Here is a 22,852-nt window from a genome sequence, read left to right on the forward strand (position 1 = left end):
ATCTTTCATTTGCATGCCCATTATTTGAAGATAATTTCTGTAAGAATCTTTACATCCTTGGGATGCTCTAAAGTGAAGAAAATTACGTCCAAAAGTATAGCCACTACTAAATTGTCAACAGTGAATGCGAGACTCATACACGGCAAAATAAGCTTGAATAAATATCCTTATTCTTAGTTTCAGCAATGATGCAGAATCTAAACAAGACATCAGTTGAAATATCTAGCAAATAGATGTGCAATAAGGGTTCCAGTATAATTTTCCATCCACTTTGATGAGAAGACAGAAATTGCAATGCTTTATGTTGGGGGCAAGGACTCCTCCCTTGTAATTTTCCTGTAGCATTATACCTGCATGTTTCACATATCCTGGGTAAAAGAAAACAAGATGCTTTGTCTGTGCATTTTCAAGATGAGCCATAGAATTATTACAAAGGAAAGCATTCAGCTCACTGAGTCACTAGATAGAGGCTTCAAATAGATATTTTCCCTTACCTTCTTTCCCAGTACTTAAAAAAAAACGTTCTACCAGTTTGCCCGAGAGCTCAGCAAAAATCAGAAGTCAGAGGGCCTTGTATGTCTCAATGACTTAATAATTGATTAGTAAAAGCAAAGAGCTTCTTCTTCACACTCTCAGTAATTTGTTCCATTTTTGTTCCCTCTTCGGGGCATTGAATCTTTCTCTGATTATGGTTCACGGGCATTTGTTTTGCTCTCAATAGTTGTTATTTATTTTTAGATTTAAAAATAAATAGCTTCTGAGAAAGGAGAGATCTTAGAATCTTGAAGCACTGGTATCAGTGCTTGGACAGGAAAGATGCAGACGTTCCAATTAGAAGCATACTTACGTAGGTCACTTGTACCCTTGAGCTTGCTTTGTCATCTATTAAGATCATAGCTGGCCAGATAATAAGCTCAAATCCACATTTGTACATACCCCCTTTCACCTTGTTACTTTGCAAGAACCTGTCTATTTCTGCTTTAAAAATATTTGAGGCGGCTGAAGAATATTGTTCCAAAGACATATGATCTTCTGAGAGGAAAAGGTTTTTGTTGCAGCTCTTTTCAAACCCTAGATTCTCCCACAAAAGAGAATTTGTCACTATATCCAGCCTACAGAATTTCCAATCAAGTCCCCTTTCAGTTTTCTAAGTGTAAGGGGCTTCTTCTTTTATGTTACTGCGTAGGCTAATTAAAATGGCTTCTTTGTTATGTTAAATGCTGAGAAAGTTCTCTCGTTAGCAGCTTGTTTGGGTTATATTATTGATAATACAGCAAACGAACCAATTGGGATAGATAGACAATAGGTGCAGAAGTAGACCATTCAGCCCTTCGAGCCTGCACCGCCAATCTGAGATCATGGCTGATCATCTACTATCAATACCCGGTTCCTGCCTTGTCCCCATAACCCCTGATTCCCCTATCCATAAGATACCTATCTAGCTCCTTCTTGAAAGCATCCAGAGAATTGGCCTCCACTGCCTTCTCAGGCAGCGCGTTCCACACTTCCACACCTCTCTGGGATGTTATTCTTTCTACTGTGTCTGTAAGTAATGATGATGATGATGATGATGATGATGATGAGGTGGCAGAGGAGGCAGAGGGAGAATGAATGAACAAGGCACTGTGAGCCGGCTAATGGGGTCGAACCCAGAGCAGGAGTCCAAGGTCCAGGGTTTTCGGCGAGGAGAGGAGACAGAGACAGACTCATGTGGAGCGTCTGGTTGACCACCGTAGTTGGTCCCAGGCGGCAGGTTGAGGTGGTCAGAGGGGATTGAACGGTGAAGAGAGGATCGTTACTAGAGCTCCAATGGTTTGTGCATGAAGAGATTGAACTTTGATAAGTGTGGCACCTTTTATTTTCCTTTTATATTTTCTCTATTAATTATATAGTTCCAGTAATATCTATAAATTTTAATTCATTTAATTGTATATAGTGTATTGTCTGTTATTTGGCGGGTGGGGTACATCACACAGCATCCACACAAACTTAATTACCCAGTTTAGCGGGGCCGAGGGCTATTTCCCTAGATGACAGCGAGTTGAGCGACCCTGAGGCTGGCCGGGGGGCTACATAAGCTTCAGTGAATACAAGCTTCACCTGTACATTCTCTCCATAGTCATTCATTCTAGGTTTCAGTGTAGTAAACCTTCTCTGAACTGCTTGCAAATGCATTTACAGCCTTAAATAAATTGAACAAAACTGTGCAGTTGACTCCAGACGTGATCTCATCAGTTCCCTGCACAGCTGAAGATAACCTCTTACTTTGTATTCAATTCCCTTAGTAATCAGTTCTGTAAGCTTTATTGATTACATGCTATATCTACATTTCCAAATAATGTGCAAGGAGAATCAGATCCCTGAGTGTCTTGATGGTCTACATTCTCTCCACGTTCAGATAATCATTCCATATTTTTCCTGCCAAACTGGACCATTTCACATTTCCCACATCATACTTCATTTGTCAGATCTTCATCCACCTACTTAACTCATAACAACCTGCAGGAGGAACTCAGCAGATACATTAGCAGAAACTGTCAACATTTCTGATTGAAGTCCTGCATCAGGACTGAGATTGGAGACAAAAGATAGCCTGTATAAAGAGGAGCGGGGAACTGGTGAAAAGGGAGCCAAGGGTGATTGGTGGACTGAGGAGGGGTGAGGGATGGCGGGCAGATTAAGATAGGAGTGGGGAGGGGGAGACAAAAGTGGATGGAACAAGAGAGGGTGTGATAGAGATAGAGAGAAAGGGGGAGAGGGAAAAGGGGGAGAGAAGGTGAAGGAGACAAAAGGGGATGGGGAAGAGAAATGGAGAAATGGGAAAGGAGAGGAAGGGGGGAAAGCACTGGAGGGAAAGAGCATGAAAGGGAAAGGGGGAAGGAAGAGAGGAAGACTATTTTCTGTTGTATAACTATGATTCTTTGAAACATAAAAAAGACCCATTTATATTCCTGTCAGTCAGCCTGCCTACCACCCAAGTCAATATGTTTACGACCTACACTGTGATCTTTTATTTTGCACAATAACATTTACTGCAGCATTATCAAACACCTTTAGGAAGTGTTGTTCATGCACTGGGGTCTCTTTATTTTCTCAAACATATTTCCTCGGAAACATCTCCCACCCTTTTCTGAACAAAATAATTGTTTTCTCTGTTTCCCAGTTGAATGGAGTCTTCCCAGATTCTTTGGAGTTTTGTAAAATGAAAGCCAAATCTAGTCCCTTTTTCAAACCTGGGCATCAGAGCCCAGGGACTTGTCCTACCACTTCATAATTATAATTTCCCCAAATTCTTCCCTCTCTTTCAATTTCTTGAATTCTCTATACTGACAACTGTGTTAAAGAGGATCAACATCTTTAATGATAAGAGGCTTAGAAAAAATGGACAGTCAGCGCCTTTTTCCCAGATTGGAAATGGCTAATACAAGAGGGCATAATTTTCAGGTGGTTGGAGGAGCATATGGGGAGGGGGTATGTCAGAGGCAAGATCTCCACACAAAGTACAATTCTTCCACTCTGCCATCAGATTTCTGAACAGTCCATGAACACTTCCGCGTTATTCTTTCCTCTTGAACTATTTATTTTTGTAACTTATAGATGTTAAGTCTAGACTGTACTGTTACTGCAAAACAACATTTCATGTGAAATGTCAATGGCAATAATCTGATTCTGTTTCAGAAAATGTTAAGTGCCTGAAACAGGGGAGGTGTGAGAAGCAGATACCACAATGACATTTAAGAGTTATTTAGACACATACACAAGGTATGGAGGAATATGGACCATGTGCAGGAGGATGGGCTTAGTTTAGATTCATATCATGGTTGGTGCAGGCATGATGGGCAGAATGGCTTATTCCTTTGTTTTGTAATTTATTTTTTATTGAATTTCATCATCAAACATTTCCACCAGATGTATTTCAGATACTGTACATATATATCATATTTGTCTCAAATCTCCACATAATATTTATCTGAGGTACACTTATAGAAAGGAAAGAAAGAACAATCAAAAGAAGAAAACTATGTACAGAGTAGGGAGTGATTTTTTTTTTTTTGCAACATATTCATTGACTTGTGAGAATAAAATCAGGCCTATGAGGTTTTATGTAGTTAATCCATTTTTTCCAGTATGAATAAAATTGTTCCAACTTATGATTAACAGATGCTGTTATCTTCTCCATTTTGTAAATGTCCATTGTAATTTCCATCCATACATTTAAAGTTGGGCTCTCCTGTGATAACTATTTCCTGGTAAGGGTCTTTTTACCAGCCACCAGCAGTACATTCATTAAATATTTATCTCTTTTCAAACATTCTTGAGGTATATACCCAAAATATATGGTCTTACTCTCCAAGGGTATTTCACATTTAAAGATGTCTTGTAGAGCATTATGTATCCCATCCCAATAGTCTTTGATAACGGGGCATTCCCAAAAATATGATAATTGTTTGCATTTTGATTTCCACAATTTCATTTTTGATAGAATTTTACTGCGCTTGACTGGATTCAACAGCCCATTGACATTAAAAGAAATAAATTTTACTTTGTCCTTAGCCATGTGTATTTATTTGTTAGTATTTCATTGAAATTTGCAGAATATAATCAATCTACTCCCTGAACAAATAAGAGCCAAGAAATGTGAATAATAAAAAGGTAACAAAGGTGTGATTCCAAGGCTGGGGTCTCTAGATGACCCTGAGTTGAGCTAGAAGAAATGTCTAGCCGTGAGGGATAGCCCCTCCTACCTGTGAGTTGAGGGCCCCCGCTGCAGTATCTATAAAAGTAAGTAAAAAAAAATCGATGTCCATTGCACAGAAGTGATTTCCCTGTGTATTCCTCCCATGTATATATTCTCATTTAGGTGGGTAAAAAGGAATGAAAGAATGAATTTTAAAAAATTGAGTAATATAAAATCCACATTATAATACGTATTTCTCGAGATAGGTATATCACTGTCTATTTTTGCTTCTGTTTAGTTTCTTAGCACTTTTAAAGTGAACCAAACCTTATGGCTCTTCTGGAGGAGGTGAGGGCTGCCCTTGGAGAACTCACAGTCTCTTCCTAATATCCTTCTCTTGTCCTGTTCCCGTCCCTGCTTTCTCGGTCTCTTGCTATTTCCTAAGCAGATCAGGATAACTGCTCAACCAGACTTTCCTTTGGTTTGACCACGCTAATGGATGGTACCCTGCTGTTCATGTCTGTAGTTGCCTCTTCCATCGTCTGATATAGCTGTATCCCTTCTTGGTAAAATACCCTCAGTTTAGCAGGGTACGGGGTTTGGAATTTAATCTTTTCTTGTTTTAATGTTCGTTTCGCTTCGGAATATTCCTTCCGTTTCTGTAGGACCGCCGGGGGGTAATCATGATTGAAGTACATTAACTTCCCGTTCCAAAACACCCTCTTCTTACCTCAGGCCCTTCGTAGAATTTCCACCTTGCTCTTGAATTGAAGGAATTTAAGTACTATTGAGCGTGGTTTACTTTGTCTGTCTCCAGGAGGCCGTGGGATGAGTGAACGATGCACCCTCTCAATTTCAATCTCCATAGTTGGGGGAATCTCCAGTGCTTCCCGCAGCAGCTTTTCTACAAAGTCCATCATCGACAATCCCTCCGCTCCTTTGGGAACATTATAAATCCTGATATTTTTCCATCGCGATCTTCCCTCCTGGTCAAGCAATTTACTTTCCTGTTGATTTAATATTTATATCGTCTTACTTAGTATCTGTTCCATGTTTTGCACGCGATCTTCCACCTTCTTACTTCGAGTCTCTGCCACCGCTATTTTCTGATTGACGTTGCCGAGCTGTGACTTTATATCATAGAGTCGCTGCTTTATAACTTTTTGGACTTCCCTTATCTCCTCCAGAATCCTTATCATACTTGCTGCTTTGCCTGCACGAGGCCCTGCGTCAGCTTCGCCGCCACGCACACACGCAGGAGAGCCGCGCGCTGCACCTCTCTCTTCCATAGGCTCCGCAGTGGTGCTTTTTTTTATCTCCATTCTTTTTCCCCAATCTTGCCCCCCTCATGAATTCAGATATTTTCGAAAGATCTTATATTTGATAGATTAACGGGGCAAAATATGCGTTTTTCCAGAAAAGTTGCCATTCTGGACGATGACGTCACCTGAACCCCAGAATGGCTTGTTCTTGTGTAGTACTGTTCAATGTTCTACATAATTATATTCCTTTCTTTTAAGTCATTTGTTCGAGGTCCTTCCTTTGGAACAGTTTTCTATTTTGGTATGTATTTCATGTACCCTTAAAGCTTTTTCACCATATCTTGGCTGACCAAACCCTAACTTTAATTTGCCAGTCTCTTTAACCATCTCTGCTTTCCAAACATGTAAATACCTTCACTTGTTCAAAAACCTCATCTTTGATTTATACTTCTCTCCTTTACTGATGCCTTTACTGTGAGGTCAATTCAAAGTTCAAAATACATTGACTATCGAAGTATGTGTACCTTGAGGCTCATCTCCTTACGGGCAGCCATAAAACAAAGAAACCTAATAGAACTCATTAAAAAAAACCAAACCCACAATGTACAAAAAACAAATCATGTAAACAATAAAAAGTAAGCAAACAACATTCAGAACTGAAGTTCATGAAAGTGAGTTCACAGCCATGAAGCCAGTCGTCACTGCAGCTGGTCCAGGAGCCCATTAGTTCAGGCCACAGCCCCCTGGAGCAGCAAGCTAAACACCAGCACATCCCTCACCTCCAGCCCTGACATTTCGGCCTTTTCAATCTGGTCCGGTGGTTAAATAGATCCAACAACAACTCGTTCCTCACTCTTGGGCTGCACTCTGCTGCCTCTCCTCAGATCTGTCACTTCAAATCGGCTCCAAGTCTATTCCAGCAAAGGCCATACATTCGCTCATTTCATGCTCTCAGGCCAGGGTCCTGCCGCCTCAGTTTGGCCCGTACGTGCCCATGCCATTATTGCCCTACACCTTCCAGACTTCTGTTCACACCACAAAAATGCCAGGTCCTACAGGAAGTTCGAAAGCTCAACTCCAAAAGAGATTTTTCAGGCTACTGATTGCAATGAGCCCCATCCAGAATATGTGTTATTAATAGAGTAATATTAATAGGTAAATTACAGGAACCTCAGGACTCATACCACCAGGTTCAGGAACAGTCTTACTCCTCAAACGTCATGCTCTTGAACCAAAGGGGCTAACCACTCAACTTCACATCTCACCACTAAAATGTTCCTACAACCTATGGACTCTTCATCTCACCCTCACTATTTAATACTTATTTATTATTATTCTTATTTCTTTTTGTACTGGCACAGCTTGTTGTCTTTTGCCCACTGGTTGGACATCCAAGTTGCTGCCGTCTTTCATTGATTCTATTACGGTTATTATGCTAGCATGTCATTATGGATTTATTGACTATGCCACACGAAAATTAATCTCAGAGTTGTATATGCTGATATATATGTACTTTGATGATAAATTTATTTTGAACTTATTTTATCCTACCACATTGTTACATTCACACAATCTTCCACAAATTCCTTCATTATTAAAAATCTCCAACCAAATTATATTTTCTTGCATTGCTGAACATAAGACACCCTTCTCCATTGAGTGAAGACATGATAATTAACAGAGCAGTTCCTGCTTCATTCCTCTTTTTCTGTATTTCTTAAATGTCATGTACCCTTCAATATTCATCCTGCAGCTATTCCTCTGTAATAGCTATTACACCAGAATTATTCATTCTATTTGCACTTTCGGTTCAGAGCTTTTAATTTTACCCTTTCCTTTTGCTTGTAACATCTAGTTTCAGCTGCTAATTTATTCTTGGATTTGTACTCTCAATTCCTTCCTGTCACAGTTACTTTATCATTTCTCATATTGGCACTTTTCTCTCTCACCTTGAGTCAACTTTTTGAATTACCACTTCCTTCCAACCTAGATATCTCGCTATGACTATTTAGGTTAAAAATCACAGTTGGAGTGTGCTTTCCGAGTCAGGTACCTCATGAGAACATCAGACCTAGGCTGGTTCAGGTGTAGACCATCTTGATGGTGCAGTCCCCACTTTCACTAGTAACAGTTCCAGCACCTCAAAAGCAGAACTCACTCCTGTTCACCAATCTTTGCACTCATTTCTTCAATCTTATCTGTCTGTCCTCTGCCAATTTTAACATGGATCAATTAACAACACCGAGATTATTAACTCTGAGACTCCGCTCCTTAATTTGGCATTTGGTTACTCATATTGATTCTGCAGAATCTCTTTCAACTGCCTATGTTATATGTACTTACATACACTATAATCACTGGATGTTTCCCCTCCCACTGCATGCTCTTCTCCAGCCTTGAGCAGGTGCCCTGAACTGTGGCACAGGACAGGGAACATTCTTGCTACAGAGAACACTATACTGAACCTCTCACTATACCATAACTTTCTTGTTAGATCATAGATACTACAAGTGTCTCATCAACTCACTGAATTTAATTTACTGAATATATCAATGCATTTTCCTGAGACAGTACATTTAAAAGTATTGGTGGTCCTCTCCAGGTTATGAATGCCCAAATTAATATTTTGAAAAATGGCAGAATGGATTTCCCAGCTTTTCTGCCTCCTGGGAACTGAGTTCACGGCTGTGCTTCCCCACTCACAAACAGTCCAGATCTTTAACAGTTCTCAGGAACACAATTCTGCCTAAAAACTGAGGAGGACCTGTATCATGGCCAAAATAAAACTGCACAAAAGTAAGAAAATCTGCAGATGGTAGAAATCCAAGCAACACACACACAAAATGCTGGAGGAACTCTGTTGGCCAGGCACCATCTATGGAAAAGAGTAGACAATTGACGTTTGAGGCCAAGACCCTTCATCAGTCTGTTTACTCTTTCCCATAGATGTTGCCTGGCCTGCTGAGTTCTGAAAGAAAATTGCAACTCAATGTAACAGAGTGCACTGTATGTTTACTTTGTAAAAAGAATATGAAAAGGATACGAAAAAAAATTTCAATATGAGGCAAACTCTTGACTTCCAGCATCTGAAGAATTTCTTGTTTATGAAAGAGTGAGGGAAGTTGCATTACTGACATAAAAGCTCAATAAGGAAGGAAAAATATTCATGTGATCAATAAGGTCAGTGCATGGACAAATGCCAAAAGATTAATTTAAAGGGACTGTATCAAACAAATATTGCATTTGTAACAAGGTGGATGAATTAACGACACAAATATAGTAAATGAGTATTGTCAATTGCCAATACAGAAATATGGCTGCAGGACGTCCAAAGCTAGGAACGAAATTTTTCAGGGTACTAGAGATTTAGAAAACAGGCTAAATAGAAAATTAGGTGGTGTCATGCTGCTAATTGGAGATAACATCAATAGTTAGAAGGGGTACTATCTCAGCCAGTCGTGGTGTATAATTAGAATCAGTTTGACTGAAGCCAATTAGCAGCATAGGTAGAACACTGAAGAAGCTCTTGCCCTTGTTACTTACAGGCCTCCAGACAGTAGTACAGCAAGTGTAAATGAGAAAATCAGAGTGTTACTTACAGGCCTCCAGACAGTAGTACAGCAAGTGTAAATGAGAAAATCAGAGTGTATGTAACAGGGATTTTAAAAAAATCATGGGAGTTTTCAATCTAGATGTAGACTGGGCAGAATACATTAGCATGACATCGGTGACCTAGGTTCAATTCCACTACTGCTGCAAGGAGTTTATGTTCTTGTCATGACAATGTGGGATTCCTCCAGATGCTCTGCTGTCCTCTCACATTCTGAAAATGTATGGTTAGCGTTCTGGGCATGCTATGTTGGCACAAGTATAGCGACACTTGTGGGCTACATGGCACAATCCTCACTGATTTGATTTGATGCAAACAATGTATTTCGCTGTGTTTCAATATTTCAGTGTATGTATGACAAATAAAGCTAACCTTTATATCTTTATCTTTAAATCTACAAAGAACAGGATGAATTCCTGGAATGTATATACAATGGACTACCAGGTCACTATGTTGATGAATTATCTCATGAACACATTATTTTAGATCTAGTTCTATGCAGAGTTAATTAACTTAACCAATTTCCCCCGGGATCAATAAAGTATGACTGTGACTACTCTTGTTATGCAAGGACTCCTAGTTTAGAATGACAATAGGTTAGAATTTTTACATTGCTTGAATGCTGCTTAATTTGAAACTCTGGTTATCAATCAAAACAAATGAAACTGTGAAGAGAAGACAAAGTTTACTGGGTAGAATTGGAAACTACATTAAAAGTTACAGGTTGAAAGGGTAGTTAAGAAGGTACATGACATGCATGTTTTTTTTAGTTGAGGCAATGAGTTCAAAAGTCAGCAAGTTATGTTGCAGCTTTATAAAACTCTTGTTAGGCAGCCTCTGGAGTATTGCATACAGTTCTGGATGCCGCATTACAGGAAGGATGTTGACGCTTTGGAGAGGATGCAGAAGTTTACCAGGATGCTGCTTGGATTAGAGGGCATATGTTATTATGAGAGGCTGGACAAATCTGGGTTGTTTTCCCTGGAGCAGTGGAGGCTGAGAGACAGTATTTTATTCCCAGGGTTGAAATGTTTTAATACCAGAGGGCATGCATTTAAGGTGATAGGGGGCAATTTCAAAGGAAATGTGAGGGGCAAGTTTTTTTTACTAAGTGACTGATGGGTGCCTGGGATGCACTGCTTGGGGTGGTGGTATCGACAGGTCCATTAGGGACTTTTAAGAGACATTTAGATAGGCACAAGCATGTGAGGGAAATGGAAGGATATAGATATTCTGTAGGCAGAAAAGATTAGCTTAGTTGGCCATTTGATTATTAATTTAATTGGCTTGGCACAGTATTGTGGGCCGAAGGGCCTGTTCCTGTGTTATACTGTTCTATGTTCTGTGTTATGGCAGTTGATCAGAGATGGCTAGCATTTATATAAATAATTAACAAAATGTGACAATGATTTTTGAATGGACAACTGCAAAAGTGATCCAACACTGAATACAAGATAAAATAGCAAAAATCAGAGTTTTTAAATTATGTAAAAACTACTTCAGTGGCATAGTAGCTAAATTAACAGATGATTAATCCAGAAGCTTGGACTAACAATCCAGGAATCCAAGTTTATATCCTATCATTGCAGTTTTGGAATTTAAATTCAGCTAATGATGAAGATTCTGGAAAAGTGACAATATCCATTCTCAGCAAAGAGACTACAAAAATTCCTGCATTAAAGAACCCATATGGCTCACTATTGTCTTTCAAGGGTGCAAATTTGTCATCCTTACCTGGTCTGGCCCATATGTGATTCCTGAAGTACTTCAGAGGATATTCCCAAATATTTGTTGAAATATCCTATAAACTATTCAGCTTAAGGATAATTAGAGATGCCTTGTCAGTGATGCCCAAATCCCCAAAGAAAGAACTAACATATGAAAGAACTAACATATTAAAGATAATGGGGAATAAGAAAATGGTAGAGGAATTAAACAAGTATATTATGCGAGTTTTCATGGAAGAAGGTAAATAAAATGTCCAAAAAATAAGTACCAAAGGCAAAATTTACAATAAAGGGCTGGCCTTTCATTTCTGAAAGGAGGGAAAATTCTTTCATTCAGAGTGTGAAGAAGCTTGGAATTCACCACCTAAAGAGCTACAGGGTGGCTCAGTCACTGATTGCGTTCAGAAACAACTACTGGACTTAAAAAAACTGAAGAGGTATGGGGAAAAGAAGAAACATAATGCAAAAGATGTATCATGATTGATCAAAACACTCATACCTCCTTTTCATCACAAGACCGATAATATTAATGTACTAGGAGAACATGAGAATTACAGTGGAAACACTTCATACATGCAACCCCCAAATTATGGAGTTTGTGATACATAAATCTTAAATCACTAACAAAAACACTATCCATACAGAATAAAATTCATTGTTATGAAATTTATGTGCATAAACATAAATAAATCAATGCTATTTTTAAATGAGTTTCTTGACACATGCATGGATGACATGGATTCACATTATAGAAAAACATAATATGACCCTTTTTCAAAGAATACACTACACAAGGCGGGGGTCACCTGAACTGATTATGATTACATACCTGAATTCAACTCTTTTACCAAAGAGGACATTGTATTTGTAATAGAATCTGCTGCCACTAACAGGTCATTTCTCAGATTTCTCCTGGAACCTGCAAAGAAAACAATACAGTAATGTTTATATTGGTTTAAGAAACAATTTCTCGTTCTTCATACTGCTCTAGTGCTCTACACTCATGACAATGTGGCTCGACACAGCTCAAATAGTATCTGATCACACCACCTTCGTTGCCAGAATCCCAAATGTTGACAGGGAAGCATACAGGAGTGAGATAGATTGGCTGGTTAAGTGATGTTACAACAACGACAGCAACAACCTTGAATTGAACATCAGAAAGACTGAAGAATTGATTGTGGATTTCAGGAAGGGGAAGTTGAGAAAATACACACCAGTCCTCATCTGGGGCTCAGCGGTGGCAAGGGTGAGCAGTTTCAAATTCTTGCGCATCAACATCTTGGAGGACCTACTGTGGAATCAATAGACGGATGCAAACACAAAGGCAGCACATCTCTGTCTTTACTTCATGAGGTGATTGAGGTGACTTGGCACTTCCCCACAGGCTATTACAGGTTTCTACAGTGGAGAGTATTCTGGCTGGTTGCATCTTAGCTTGGTGTGGAAGCTCCAATGGCCAGGATCACAAGGAACTGCACTGGAATGTAGACTCGGGCCAGCTCCATCATGGGCACAACCCTTCAAACCACTGAGGACACCTTCAAGAGGCAGTGCCTCAAGAGATCATTAAATACTCTCACTATTTAGGACAGGAGTCTTCTGTGTTACTACTATTGGGAAGCAGGTACAGGAGCCTGAAAACCTATACCCAATGTTTTAAAAACAACTTTTTTTCCTCCATCATCAGATTTCTGAACATTTTTCATCTTTTGCACTATTTTTTCTGACATAGTATTTTTTTATTTTTGTAACTTACAATAATTTTTGTGCCTTGTAATGTTCTGCTGTCACAAAACAACAAATTTCATGAAACAGTTCAGTGATAATAAACCTAATTGTTTCTGACACAGCACAATAAAAAATGCCTTTCTTCCACGGTACTTGCTCAACTCCACACCATGTTTGTGTCTTGACTTTACAATCCCTCCACCTATAACCCTGTAAACCTTTTTTTCCCCTTTACATATTTATTTCCTTCTCTTTAGGAGAATACTATTGAATCTGCTTTCATCATCTCATTGTAGACTGTCTTGCTAGCGCTCATCTTATCCACATATGTGAAGTCCCTTTTGGTACTATTTCACCTCATCTCCTCTGCATCCTCAGAAACCAATGCCATAACGGTCCAAATCATCTGTCAAAAACAGAACACAATGTATATTCCAAAATGAGTCCAAACCAGTGCTTTATAAATGTTTGGCAAACCTCTCATATTTTAAAAATGTGGGAAGATGGCATTCCGCTTGAAGAGCCTATGTCAGCCCTCAGGGGAATCGCATTATTCCATAACCTATTCTCTCACACATGCCGATTTCCACAACTCTGAGTTTCTCACAAGATACTTACAATGGGAATTATAAAGTGGCCACCTAATCTGATAACCAGCAGACGTTTGGGATGTGTGAGGAAATTGTAGCACAGGATAGTCACAGAGAGAATGTACAAATTTCACACACTCATATGCACACATACACAACACCAGAAGCTAGAGTTGAACAAATCACCGGAGTTGAGGACCGGGTCATTGGAGCTGTGAGACAGCTGCATTACATGCAACAGTGCTATCCTTTCTTTTCCTCTTTGTTAAATATTCATCCGTTATAACACTTAGAATCTCAGATGCTTTTTAACAGTTTCCTCAGTCTATTATTTGGTTTATTTAAAGTACAGATAACTGTCCCTTTCCAGCACCCTCTTTAAAATTGCACCTTTTTTTTAAATGTCTCTTTGCCTGATTATTCCATTTATGTGCAAATTCTCTTAGTTGATTTTATTCACTACCTGTCTACCCACATAACTATGTTAGTGTCTCTTTGAAGCCTGTTATATATTACTATTATCCACAACAATTGAAATATTGCCCTGTATATGCAAATAAAGGCAATTTATAACAAAAAACACAGTGGTCCTACGGGGGTGATTGATAAGTTCTGGCCCAAGGTAGAAGGAGTCAATTTTAGAAAGCCTAGCACATTTATTTTTCAACATAGACCCCTCCTACATTTACACATTTAGTCCAGCGGTCGTGGAGCATACGGATCCCAGACCTCCCAGAAGTGGTCCACAGCAGGGGTGATAGATAAGTTCTTGGTCTAAGGTAGAAAGAGATGAGTTATTAACTTCAAACTTTCTGCAATTTCACTCAAAGAGTTGAACTGCACGTGCATGTAACGAGAGCTGTATTACTCATCTCCTTTTACCTTCAGCCAGGAACTTATCAATCACCCCTGCTGTGGACCACTTCTGGAGGTCCAAGACACCGACTTCTACAAAGAAGGGATCCATATGCTCCACGACCGCTGGACTAAGTGTGTAAATGTAGGAGGGGACTATGTTGAAAAATAAATGTGCTAGATTTTCTAAAATTGATTCCTTCTACCTTAGGCCACGAACTTTTCAATCACCCTTCGTATGTCAGCTATTCGAGAACTTTATACATTCCTTCAGTCCATAAAAGCAACCAATCATCACTGCTACTGTCCTTTTTGTAGTAAGTTCAGGAGATCCTGCTCTTAAATTATCTCATATGCAATTTGCATCAAATGAAATCTAATTCAAGGCAAATTCTTCTACAATTTTTTCAAAAATAGTTTTGAGAATAACTCACTCTGAGCAAATGCTTCCTGTACATCTCCTCCAACCCCTGTCAATGAATCTTGAGGTGTATGAGTTGGAGTTGAACAGGCAGAGGTTGATCTGATTGGCATTGGAATAGGAACTGATCGACTAATGGTGTGGCTTGGTGATGAACGAGGAGATCCTGCCCCCTGAGTCTGAAAAGAAAAATATTATGTTACTGGGTACGTGCCTGTTGTACAGAAGGCACCCTCTGGGGAACATTTCAAAATTACACTCAGTCACCACTTTATCAGGTACATCTGTACATCAGCTCGATAATGCAAATATCCAATCAGGCAATCATGTGGCAACTCAATGCATAACAGCACACAAACATGGTCAAGAGATTCAGTTGCTCAGACCAGACACCAGAATGGGGAAGAAATGTGACCTCAGTGATTTTGATGGTGGAATGATTGTTGGTGCCAGACAGGGTGGTTTTCAGTATTTTAGAAAGTGTTGATCTCCTGGCATTTTCATGCACAACACTCTCTAGAGTTTACAAAGAATGGTGCAAAATTAAAAAAAACATCCAATGAGTGGCAGTTCTATGGGTGAAAATGTCTTGTTAATGAAAGAGGTCAGAGGAGAATTGCTAAACTGGTTCAAGCTGCGAGGAAGATGACAGTAACTCAAATAATCTCATGTTACAACAGTGGTGAGCAGAAGAGCATCTCTGAATGCACAATACATTGAACCTTGAAGTGAATAGGCTACAGCAGCAGAAGACCACGGACATACACTCAGTAGCCACTTTATTACGTACAGGAGTTAACTAATTAAGTAGCCAGTGTGCAATTTTTCTATGAATGACAAACATCCACGGCGCTTTCAATGCAAAATGCACCATGGAAGTTAATAGCCAAAGAACTGAAGCTTTGCAATATCTGCAGCATCAGTAGAGTGATTGCAACATCATGTTGCAAGTCCCAAGATATGAGGAGGCTTCGCACTAATTTGCATTTCCTTTACCACTGGGTATAGGATATAATTCCCAAGATAATAGAGACAAAATAGATCACAGCAGGATCACAGCTTCCATGAAAGTTGTGTTTCAGACCCTTTAGGATCAGGTTGCATCTATTAGTCCAACCAAGGCCAAATGAACTTCTGAACATGAAAGCCCACCAACTCAATACTGTCAGAGTAGCAGGATACTCAGGAAGTAGTAAGAGGTAACTCCAAGCTGCCTCTGCCAAATTCATGTGGTACACTAAGCAGTGACTCCTTACTAGAAGCAAGTTGCCTTGAAAATGTCAATCATTTCCCACTTGCTTCCATTTTCCAGAAGGAAACAAGTGCCTACATTGTACCAGGATGAGGAAAGAATAAATTGAATAAAGCCACACACACAAAATGCCAGAGGAGCTCAGCAGGTCAGGCAGCGTCTATGGAAAAGAGTAAACGTTCGATGTTTCAGGCCGAGACCTTCATCAGGACTGATGAAGGGTCTCAGCCCAAAATGCCAACTGTTTACTCTTTTCCATTGCTGCTGCCTGGCCTGCTGAGTTTCTCCATTATTTTGTGTGTTTCTTAGATTTCCAGATTCTGTAGACTTTCTCATGCGTATAAAGCCACATCTTGGACATCCAGAAAAATTATGTCAAGAAAGGAGTTCCATTTGCGGTGTCTGTTCCACAGAAGAGAAAACTACAGAGCATATTCATCACTGATGATCCTTACTAAAAATGTTACTAATAGGGTCTAATCTAGCAGATCACAAGAATGCTCAAAGGAAATATACAAGGGTAGTTAAATTTGATAGCAGTGAATACAGGTGCAAGAATTCTTTCCATCATTGGAAACTATTCAACCCATCAATTAATACTGGCTCCCTGAGCAATTCTATCAATCCCTTCCCCCACTTACTTCCCATAATCTATACTTTTACACATGCCCTTTAACACCCCCTGATTCTCTACATATACTAGGGGCAATGGCAGAGGCAATTAACATAATAAATCACAGATAGTTGGAATATGGGGAAAAAATGAGGCATCTAAGGCAAATCCATGCAGCCCATGCATTTTGGGCTGACACCCTTCATCAGTCCTGATGCAGGTCTCAGCCTGAAATGTCGAATGTTTACTCTTTTCCATAGATGTTGCCTGGCCTGCAGTCACAGAGTGAATATGCAAACTCCAAGCTGACAGAATTGAAGCCAGGCTACTGATACTGTGCACTACCTGCAGTGCGACTATACTGCAAATATTGAATTAATCAATTGTCTTTTGTCTTAATACAAGCAACATTCCAGATTGCCAGTGCCTGTTCAAAACCCACGTTTGACTGCAAAAGACCTTCAGGAAGACTTAGCAGACTCTGGAGTGCTGGTACACTGTTCTACTGTGCAGCGACACCTGCACAAATATGACCTTCATGGAAGAGTCATCAGAAGAAAACCTTTCCTGCATCCTTACCACAAAATTCAGCTTCAGAAGTTTGCAAAGGAACATCTAAACAAGCCTGATGCATTTTGGAAACAAGTCCTGTGGACTGATGAAGTTAAAATAGAACATTTTGGCTGCAATGAGCAAACGTATGTTTGGAGAAAAAAGGGTGCAGAATTTCATGGAAAGAACACCTCTCCAACTATTAAGCACGGGGGTGGATCGATCATGCTTTGGGCTTGTGTTGCAGTCAGTGGCACGGGGAACATTTCACTGGTAGAGGGAAGAATGAATTCAATTACAGGTTTCTCCCGCTATCTAAATGTAGAGCATTCCTATGAAACCGTTCTTAAGCCGAAATGGTGTAAGGCGAAGAAGCAATTACCATTAATTGATATGGGAAGATTTTTTGAGCGTTCCCAGACCCAAAAAATAACCTACCAAATCATACCAAATAGCACATAAAACCTAAAATAACACTAACATATAGTAAAAGAAGGAATGATATGATAAATACACAGCCTTTATAAAGTAGAAATAATATATGTACAGTGTAGTTTCACTTAACAGAATCGGAAAGTTTGAGCCAAAATTGATTTGTTGAAAAAAAAAAATCGGCACGTACAGACGTGCATGTCACGCATTCACACATACACGCATGTCACGCATGCGCACCTACACACATTCGCACATCACGCATGCACACACACCTGCCCGCGCAAGGCCTCATGGTCATGGTAGTCTTTCTTGGGGTAAACACGAGTTTAAAGCGAGCGTCTTTTTTCATAAAAGCGAAAATTCTCTTTTGGTTAACAAAAACAGGTACTAATGTAGGTCTTTTGTAAAAGCGAAATGTCGTAAAGAGAACGTTCAGAAAGCGGGGGACACCTGTAAATAATAGCAAATTCTGGAAGCAAACATCACACCGTTTTTAAGAAAGCTGAAAATGAAAAGAGGATGGCTTCTACAACAGGATAATGATCTTAAGCACACCTCAAAATCCACAATGGACTACCTCAAAAGGCACAAACTGAAGGTTTTGCCATGGCCCTCACAGTCCCCTGACCTAAACATCATCAAAAATCTGTGGATAGACCTCAAAAGAGCAGTGCATGCAAGACGGCCCAAGAATCTCACAGAACTAGAAGTCTTTTGCAAGGAAGAATGGGAAAAAATCCCCCAAACAAGAATTGAAAGACTCTTAGCTGGCTACAGAAAGCATTTACAAGCTGTGATACTTGCCAAAGGGGGTGTTACTAAGTACTGCCATGCAGGGTGCCCAAACTTTTGCTTTGGACCCTTTTCCTTTTTTGTTATTTTGGAACTGTAAAAGATGGAAATAAAAAAGTAATCTTGCTTAAAATATTAGAGAAATGTGTCATCTTTAACTTTATGCCTTTTGGAAATCAGGTCATCTTTTACTCGCTTAGCTATCCACAGTAACAGAAATTTTGACCAGGGGTGCCCAAACTTTTGCATGCCACTGTATACATTATTTCAAGAGGCCCAGTAATTCCTCAGGTACACAGAAGTTTGGGGATATCTGTGGACATGAATAGCAGAAGTCATCATGGGCACCTGAACACAATACCATACAAAGTTGTATGAACTCATGTACATAGGTTAGTAAATAAACCTTCATATGCCTTAATCTATCAAATTCATCCTAACTGCAGAGAGCATTCAAGCCACAACCCCTCCATCACTCATCCAACTACATTCTGAATTGGTCAGAATTCCCAGTGATAACATGCATCACACCCTCACAGGTGCCCATCAATTGCAACCTGAATGCACACACTGATCTAACTATTGCTGTATGGTACTACATGTAATGTATCGGTCTACTTGGCATGGGATTTCATTCGCATACAAGCAAGCTCCTCCACTATGAAGCATTTGATAGGTGATGTCTCAGTTTCCAAAACAGTACAAGAGAAAAAAAACAACATTTGGGTGATGTAGTGAGAGCTCGGATTGCAAGCAATGCCTTAGTAACCCAGGTGGTTGGCATCATAACTGGAATTCAATGTTCTAAGGAGATTGCATTGTGCCAGGCTAGTTTGATGATTTGTCTTTTGATAAATCATTACAGCTGTTGAAAGGAACAGAATATGTGGCAGGATGACTGAATTTATGATCCCAACCCTGTCACTGTACCTGTCATTTTCTTTCAAGCCCTTTCAGTCATCAAGCCCAGACTGCTGTCACTCATGTGAGAATTTGCAGCCTGAAGCTGGGCTATCTTTGCCTGAAACAGCTTGAGGTCATCCTGCAAGGTTATCTGCAGACGTCAGGATTCTGCAGCCCTGAGGTTGTACGAAGAGTACAAGGTAAGTAGAAAATAGGTACCATTATATAGGATGAAGATGAGACAACTTACACTATTTGACATGTTTTAATTTATATATTCTGTTCATAATGTTTCAATTTTGATTTGGCTTTCATTTCAGACTTGTGTATAAATTTCTTCAAATTGCAGTGGATGTATTACAGATGTGTGGGTTCAGCTATCACCATCCTGAATTTGAATTTGCATTTGCACCCACCCAATTCCTAAAGGCACAGTTCTGCTGAATTTTGAAGTTGGCTGAGTTCCGGGGAAGTTACACATTTGAAATTTACGAGATATCAGGTCTGTGGAGCAGTCAGTACAGTTAAAACAAATTGAGCAGAAATATACTACCAAATGCTACAACAGAAATCTATGCCAACCATGGCCATTATTAAATAGAGGATCCTTATTTTTAAACATATTTTCTGTTGCCTTTCATAGTTTTTCTGTGGTAGACTGTTGCAGCACTTAAATATCACTTTGGTGTGAGGAAGGTTATTTACCTCTGCACACTGAGACTTACAAAGAGACCAACTCTGACACCTAAAACAATTTAACTTAGGACACTCCCATCTGTCAATCAGACAGTAGATACAAGGAAATTGGGAGGTGGTTTTGCTTTCAAGGTTCAGAGCACCTGAGGAGAGGAAATAAGCCATAAACCCATCAGTCAGCTTGGGAGACATGAAGGCAGATTAGAGAACAGCAGATGGGAATCATGAACAATAAAATATAGGACAAAAACTTATAGTGATAGAAACATTCAAGACAGACAGCATCTGCGGAAAGAAAAGCAGTGCGGTGGAATAATCCTGGATCTGAAACCTTTACTCTCTCTCCAGATGTTGCCTGACCATCTGACTGTTTCAGTATTTTCAGATTTCCAGCACAGGACATTGAACAGTACAGCACAAGAACAGGGCCTTCTATCCTCAATGTCTGCGCAGATCCTGATGCTAATTTAAACTAAAGCCATCTGCCTGCACCTGGTCCTCATCACTGCATTCTCTGCCTGTTCATGTGCACATTGAAATGGTTCTTAAAATGCATCTGCAGCTTTTATCTTTATTTTGATTTACAAATGAAATATATAAACAACTTATGGACTAATTCAAGTACTGGAAAATGTTTGGGTTTACAGTTAGATACCTAAAATGTTCATTAAGTAGCAGGAAAGAGGTGAGGCAGTGGAGGTAGCTGAATGACTGGTAACAGCCTTAGAGGTAAAGAAGTAATGAGCTCCTTGAGGAAGCAGATGAGAGAAATCAAAGGAGATGCTGATAAAATTGGGATTTGCATTGCTTTTCAAAGTAATCCTAAATCCTGGTGCTTTTCCAGACACGTATCAAGAATGGCACTTATGTATCTTGTATGAATGTTGAAAATATTTGACTGCAAAATAAGCATAATTTAATGGTACACAATTCTGGGAAAGGCTTTCAATGTATAAGTGGAAGTTCAACAAATGTTCACGAATGTAATTTAGAAATCGTCATAGTCATACTTTATTGATCCCAGGGGAAATTGGTTAAATGCAGCTCAGGAAAAGAGATAGTTTCACAGATAAAAGGTTAGAATGAAGATGCATTATTAATATAAATCTAATGATTTTCTCATTTCACATTCAAGCAACAGTTTATTAGCTACTTGTGAAGTTTTTAAGCATCATCATTGTAGGTGAATTTTGATTTACTCCCATACTTTTTTTGAAATTGTTTTCAGGTGAATCAATATTTAAAACCACACATTCATGCAAATTATTTTCTTTTCCACTTTTCCCCAAAATAGTGGAAAACCAGTCCACTGGGCTAAATTCAATTCTGGGTACACACCTGAAAAAGTAAGGGGTGTCAGATTTATACAGCAATCAGTTGCAGAAAAATTCAATTCATCACAATGCATGCGTAGTAGTTCTTGTTGAACACCCAGAAAACAGACCATTAAAGGTAAACTCGTTACCATATTGAGTTATGGTATATTCAATGCTATATTCAATAGAAAAGACTCAACGAGCCAAAGGAATATTTCAATATATCTGTAATCTTCTTACTAAGACAGGCAGTTAGTTATAAATTCAGTAGATTAATCAAATCTGATCTTTAGTAGTTCAGGTACATTAGTGTCATTTGCCACAGAAAACACAGCTTGTTGCAATACAAACAACATATTTTTATTGAGCCACAACACAAGCAGAGGGCAAAGCAAAGTTGATTCAGGAAACTTACTTCCTGTCTCATTTCTTCTTCCTATTCAAAAGTTTAAAAACCAAGTGTTTAGACAAAGTATGTTCATATAATTCCTTAATTGTTCCACATCATTCAGTTTCATAAGAGTAGCTTCCTATCCTGCAGGTAGTAGCATATATTTATTAAAGCAAACACGAACAAAATGAGACAAAAATATTTGAGAATGGCTTTGAGATTTCTTCTCTGAGATGCGTATCCAATGACATAACAGTAGTAAATTAGGATTAGCAACAAAAAGGTTCCCTGCCTATAGCTCTTTCCAAATCTGCTATATTCAAGGCTAGAGATTATAAAAAAAGAAATCCATTGGCCTACATGTGTCAATTAAACTTCATATTCCTAACTTTCTAACTGGATAGCTGTTTGCATTTAATTATTTTAAAAATTGACCAAAAACTAGAAAGAGATGAGGAATATTCATGACATTAGTTTGTTACATTTGTTAATTTTCTCATAGAATAACCTTACTTTCAGTAACTTCATCAGGCCCTCCAGTTGAACCATTAACTCTCGGCGGCTTTCTTGCAGTGCCGACATCCTCTGTTCTAATTCGTCTTTTCGCTGCCTGTGAAGTGTACATCAAGAACTAACTTTTAATCTAACATGTGTCCATTAGCTTCTGCAGGATCTGACAGTTTTTGTTAGCAACAAAGTAAACAAGTTTAGGATGTTTCAATTATTCAAAGAATGTTTGTAGCTAAGTTTTTTTCTCTAGTATCAACATATTCTTCAGTTTATTCTAATATTTAGGTACATTCCAAATACATCAAGATGAAGGTACAAGAGTTTTTCTCCGATCTGAACATTTTAAATTTCTTTTTTAGTCATAAGTACAATCAGATTTACCTTGATCCAGAAGTGCCAAATAAGGCAATCTTTTCCTCATGTCTTCTTGGTGAATCCTTGGAAGCTTGCAAATAACGTGTCTGTTTATCAAGTATTATATTATTGCTTATCAATTCCCATTAACATTGGGCATGAGG

The 22,852-nt window shown here is 39.1% G+C and overlaps 1 protein-coding gene across 15 annotated transcripts in view; it reads right to left on the minus strand.

Moving 5' to 3' along the window:
- Positions 1 to 22,852, minus strand: part of dtna (dystrobrevin, alpha) — a 217,270-nt gene that overhangs the window by 11,362 nt on the left and 183,056 nt on the right. For 10 of the 15 annotated variants that reach the window (XM_072255312.1, XM_072255380.1, XM_072255332.1 and 7 more), the window contains 4 exons: positions 22,338 to 22,434; positions 21,849 to 21,869; positions 14,888 to 15,053; positions 12,107 to 12,196 (listed from right to left, as the gene is read on the minus strand). In XM_072255312.1, the coding sequence (XP_072111413.1) occupies positions 12,107 to 12,196; positions 14,888 to 15,053; positions 21,849 to 21,869; positions 22,338 to 22,434 (374 nt within the window). The remainder of the gene's footprint in view (positions 1 to 12,106; positions 12,197 to 14,887; positions 15,054 to 21,848; positions 21,870 to 22,337; positions 22,435 to 22,852) is intronic. The other 5 variants (XM_072255343.1, XM_072255323.1, XM_072255316.1 and 2 more) reach the window with 1 other exon arrangement.

This window comes from Mobula birostris, chromosome 1 (genome assembly GCF_030028105.1).
Source record: "Mobula birostris isolate sMobBir1 chromosome 1, sMobBir1.hap1, whole genome shotgun sequence".
In the NCBI taxonomy this organism is placed as follows: Eukaryota; Metazoa; Chordata; class Chondrichthyes; order Myliobatiformes; family Myliobatidae; genus Mobula; species Mobula birostris.